At 34.7% G+C, this 5,225-nt stretch overlaps 1 protein-coding gene across 1 annotated transcript; it reads left to right on the forward strand.

The window, feature by feature from the left end:
- Positions 1-2,064: 2,064 nt before the first annotated feature.
- Positions 2,065-4,943, forward strand: Inx2 (innexin 2). The gene is made up of 2 exons (XM_065221756.1): positions 2,065-3,550; positions 3,807-4,943. Exon 1 carries the CDS (start codon positions 2,334-2,336, stop codon positions 3,411-3,413), a length of 1,080 nt encoding a protein of 359 aa, XP_065077828.1. The 5' UTR covers positions 2,065-2,333; the 3' UTR covers positions 3,414-3,550; positions 3,807-4,943.
- The last annotated feature ends 282 nt before the right edge of the window (positions 4,944-5,225 follow it).

Genomic DNA, 5,225 nt, shown 5'->3' on the forward strand with positions numbered 1-5,225 from the left:
GTTCCATACGAGAAGCTTATTTTGGGTAAACATGCAAAAACCCAATTTTGGGAAAAGACTGCAGTGGGTAAATTTGATCAATAAGAAAAATTTAACTTAACGATAGGTTATTTTACCGGGTACTTTTTCCGAATAAAAAAAAACCTAGCGTTGGGTCAGATTAACTCAACCATGAGTTATTTTACCGGGATTTTTTCTGATAAATAACCTATTTTTGAGTAAAATTAACCCAACGGTACGTTATTTTACTGGGCACTTTTTTCCCGGAAATAAATTATTAAAGAAAAGGGACGCTTGCAGTATAACGAGCACGTAATTATTCCTAATGTTAAACATCAAAAACAATCAAATCCGTGAAGACAATAACAAATTTATTATTAATTTATTATTATTTATTTTTTAACAAACGATGGTGTCGAAGGAACCGGCTCACGAAGAATAACGGAACGGTTGGCTACTACGGCACACCGGGGTCACTAGAAAGAACCAGATCAACAGTCGTGGTGAAAGCTGCAAGTACTGGATACCTAAAAAAAAAAAATTATTTATGTGCTGCTCCACTAGCGCTTTAGATTTGCGACTCACCAGGTTACGTTGAGTTCGAAATCGAACAACCGATGGTCTCAAACGAGGTCTCGAAGGAAATTTCTCATTGTCATTGAAAGATAATTGATTCTCAAAAAAAAAATCTTCTCTAAAATCTCATTCATTTTTTCGACAATGACAAAGATTGACAAGAAGTGTCATTCCGTGCATTATGTGTCACATTGTTTTAAATTACTTTAACGGTTTCATGGAATTGTTTTGTTTAGTTTATTCAATTGTGTTACAAATTTAGCTAATAACAAAAACTGCACTTGTTCGCCACCAACAGGATTGATTCCCTTGACCAAAGCTGTTTTGTATAGTCGTGTATGGTCGAGGTTTTGCAGCACTGATCGGAATAGGCTGGCTTACATGTATGTTAAATGAATGTTTGAATGTAGAAAAATACAGAATAGCCTGATGAAAGAGAACGACAACAAAGTGAATTTTTTATGCATTCCTTTGAAATATTCATAGCAAATGACACATCGATCAAGTGAACCATTTATTGGTCATATAACTAACACAACCTATCTTGACTCTTGATTCATTGCGCAGGCTATGTTGGTATAAATATCCAAATATTAGCTGTTTGTTCAAGAAAAAAAAAGAATAAAAGCCTTCGTAAGAGTAGGAGACCAATGAGAAACCGGTCATCGTCCTTGCACTGTCTTTTCTATTTTTTTAAAGATTATTTTTTTTAGTTTTTACAGGTCCTTTGATGAATCAGAAAATTCTCTTTATTCCAATGAGATTTCTCATTGACGCGAGCGCACGAGAAGCATACATTCCCCTTCCTTCATTTTCCCACGTTCACATCAAAACCAAAATAGCAACGCTGTCAAAATGAATTTGGTAAATCTAGGAATGATTCATATTTAGGCATTTTATTTTTTGATGAGAATTGCATTTAAACCGAAATCATTGTGTGGGTTTTCAAGCTATGCGTTTTTTTAGTATGTCACTAATACGTGAGACTTAAAGTGTCGTGGTGACCTTTGTTACCACAATAGCCAAGATTACATATGTGTTTCAAATTATTCGTTGTATTCGTGAAAACTTAATTCCCATCTGATTTACTCACTTGACAAATCGCATTTGTGTGCGTGCCGAAGCGCAGTACTAAACATGAGCGCGCTGGTCATACTAACGATGAACAACGTTAAATTTGACACGAGCAACACTAAAGCTCTTGTGGTGTCAACACTTTTGTTGATGAAAGATAAAGAAAAACAAAAGTTTTTGTTTTTTTCTCCAAATATCAAATGTTGGAAGCGAAACATGAAATACTTACTGAGTTCATAAAAATCCTCACATCGTGAACATATACATTGTTCAAGTTATCTGGTTGTCTGCATTCCAGTGTCTGTAGTTGAACGGGTGGTGTTCAATCTTTACTTCAGTCCTCTTTTTTAAGTACCTATGATCTCATACATAAATCCAAGAATCATCTCACACTCACATATACATTTTAATCAAACAAGAGCAAGGTAGTACAGTTGCCTCTGGTCCTCTCGACCGTTCGCTTCGTTGATAGACGAAACGATCGTTGTATCTCGTGTTGAAATTCATTTCGTCACTTGCATCTGGTGCAAAAAGTGATTATAAAATTGTGGCAATTGATAGAAGGTTATCACCATTCAATTAAGTGCTTGGATTTCATAATTTTTGTGTCAGTGTGAAGAAAGAAACACAAAAAAAAAAGCTGAAAGCTCATCAGAATACCACACATCTGACAAACATCCACCATGTTTGATGTGTTTGGCTCCGTTAAGGGGCTTCTTAAACTCGATCAAGTATGCATCGACAACAATATATTTCGTCTGCATTACAAGGCAACGGTGGTAATCCTGATAGCCTTTTCTCTGCTGGTCACCTCAAGACAATACATTGGTGATCCGATTGACTGCATCGTGGATGAAATTCCTCTGAATGTGATGGATACATACTGCTGGATTTACTCAACTTTCACCATACCTAACCGCCTGACCGGAATTGCAGGCAAAGACATAGCGCAGCCGGGAGTGTCAAGTCACGTCGACGGCCATGATGAAGTGAAGTACCATAAATACTACCAATGGGTCTGCTTTGTACTGTTCTTCCAAGCCATGTTATTCTATGTTCCACGCTATCTGTGGAAGACATGGGAAGCAGGCAGGATCAAGATGTTGGTTCTTGATCTTAACATGCCAGTCGTTAATGATGAATGTAAGGACGAGAGGAAAAAGATTTTGGTGGACTACTTCGTTGAGAATATCAACAGACATAATTTCTATGCAATTCGCTTTTTCATATGTGAAGTTTTAAACTTCATCAACGTTTTGGGACAAATTTACTTCATGGATTTTTTCCTTGATGGCGAGTTTTCGACATATGGCAGTGACGTTGTACGTTTTACAGAAATGGAACCAGAGGAAAGAGGTGATCCAATGGCTCGCGTGTTCCCTAAAGTTACAAAATGTACATTCCACAAATATGGTCCTTCAGGCAGCGTCCAGAAGTTTGATGGTCTCTGTGTATTGCCTTTGAATATTGTAAACGAAAAAATCTACGTATTTTTGTGGTTCTGGTTTATCATTTTGACTATTTTAACTGGAGCGTCGCTGGTGTACCGTTTTGCAGTCATTTTCATGCCTAAAGTAAGACTGTATTTGCTACGAGCGAGGTCGCGCCTCTCTTTGCACGATGAAGTAGAACTAATCTCATCAAAATGTCAGCTGGGTGATTGGTTCATTCTGTATCAACTTGGAAAAAATATCGACCCGCTAATTTACAAAGAAATTATTTCTGACCTCTCTCTTAAGTTAGAGGGCAAAGAGATGGTTTAACGCCAGATGGGATAATGCAGAAAGGAATAAGAAGTGTATAACAAGCGGAAGTTCATCGATCCTAAATTTTTACATGCACAGTAAAAAGAAGAAGACTAGAGACAACACGGCAGCACTTTCGAAGATCTAAAAGCAAGGTTTGTTTCTTTTTATTTTTATTTTTTTAATAAGAAGGTTTTTAACTGGCTGGAAGATGAACGCTATGCATACTTACAAATACATGCGCTCTTTCCAATTTGGTATAGATGTTTCTGTGTATTGTAGTGATATGATTATAAAATATTCAATTCAGTGATTTAAGTGCAAGCATAGAAGTAAATTGCTTTCCGATCAGACTCTTATCCTTCATTTGGACGAGTAAATGGCATTAACATATTTACTTTTTTTTTCAAGGATCACACTGAATAGGGTACAGCATAAACGTTTCTACAAGACCCGAGTGATTCTCTACTACTGGTAATTGTGCACTCGACTGTGGATTGGATCGTTCTTTTACATTTTGCGTGCATTCGTTTTGATCATTCAGACATTCCATTCAATTTCTTCCAGTAAAATAATGTTCTACACTTTAGCGATCAATAGATATGAAAGTAAGATAAATCTGCCATAACATATTCTTTTTGTCTGATTAGAAATAGGAACTGAATTATAATTATATTATATCGTAGAGACTTTCTGAAAATTTTAAAATTGCCCATTTTAAACCCATGTTATTTCAAGACACTCCTTTTATCATTCTTTATGTCCTTGTTGTTTGCACTGATACTGAAAAAAAAAAATCTTTGTACCAAGAATTTTAGTTTCGTTCGAAACATTTTTTTAATTTATTTGAACAGCGTTTTCTGTGATGATCAAATTTTATATGAGCAACATTGATAAGTCAGCAATAAACTGTAAACCTTTTTTTTTTTATTTGTCTTTCAGATCTTGTTTTTACAAATTAACTTTCAATTACTGCCAGGAATTTTTAATCCCGGATGTTTTTTTGCCCGTATTCTTTTATGCAGATTTTTTATGCTTGAGCATTAGAAATTCATAAAAATAGAATACGACAAAAAAACATCCGGGGATAAGGATTCCTCACCGTAGCTATTACAACATATCGACAATATGTTTCTATATTATAAACTTGCATTTAGATAAAAAAAAAACAAAGGAGTGATCGGAGAAGTATTATTGTGTTTGTCGAAATAAATAAGAAGTGCCTCTTTTATTATTATTTGAACAGCAAAAAAATAGCAGTGAAAAAAATCACAAAAGTCTCAATGTGAAGAATACAAATTGTAATCTTATATTTAATGTTTCATCAATCAGCTACATATACGAAGACGACAGGCATTTAGTTTTGATATTGTTTGTTTCGATACATCCTGTTTTTAAACTCGTGTTTCATGCACGGTAAATTGAGTGACAATACTCCAGCATCTATTTCCAAAACATTTGGTGATTTTAGATAATAAGAAACGATAAAAAATATTATACGAATAGATGGCAGATTTAATTTAGGATGAAATAGAAATTTGATAAAGACATGTGACGCAAACAAAAATACACACTGAATTTTTTTATTGCAATCTTACAAAAGGTCTCATGCGCGCAAATTATATTTAATATTATATACACTTGAAGCATTTGAGAAATTTCTTACACCCATTATGTTTCAAACATGCTTAGATTAGATACGACACGTTTTGGTATATTTTAGTGGTAGTATAGAATTTTAGAAAAATAAATTGAACCTACGTCTGGACCCAGTTTAAAAGTCTAAAATTATATCCGAAAGAATCATATAGACGTACAATTTCCCGATTA

Source organism: Ochlerotatus camptorhynchus, unplaced genomic scaffold, assembly GCF_037179485.1.
Source record: "Ochlerotatus camptorhynchus isolate MF236.1 unplaced genomic scaffold, CSIRO-AGI_Acam_v1.1 ptg000148l, whole genome shotgun sequence".
In the NCBI taxonomy this organism is placed as follows: Eukaryota; Metazoa; Arthropoda; class Insecta; order Diptera; family Culicidae; genus Ochlerotatus; species Ochlerotatus camptorhynchus.

Bases quoted from the DNA above. Each gene is read 5' to 3' on its own strand.
- Inx2 (XM_065221756.1), top strand. From the start codon at position 2,334: ATGTTTGATGTGTTTGGCTCCGTTAAGGGGCTTCTTAAACTCGATCAA.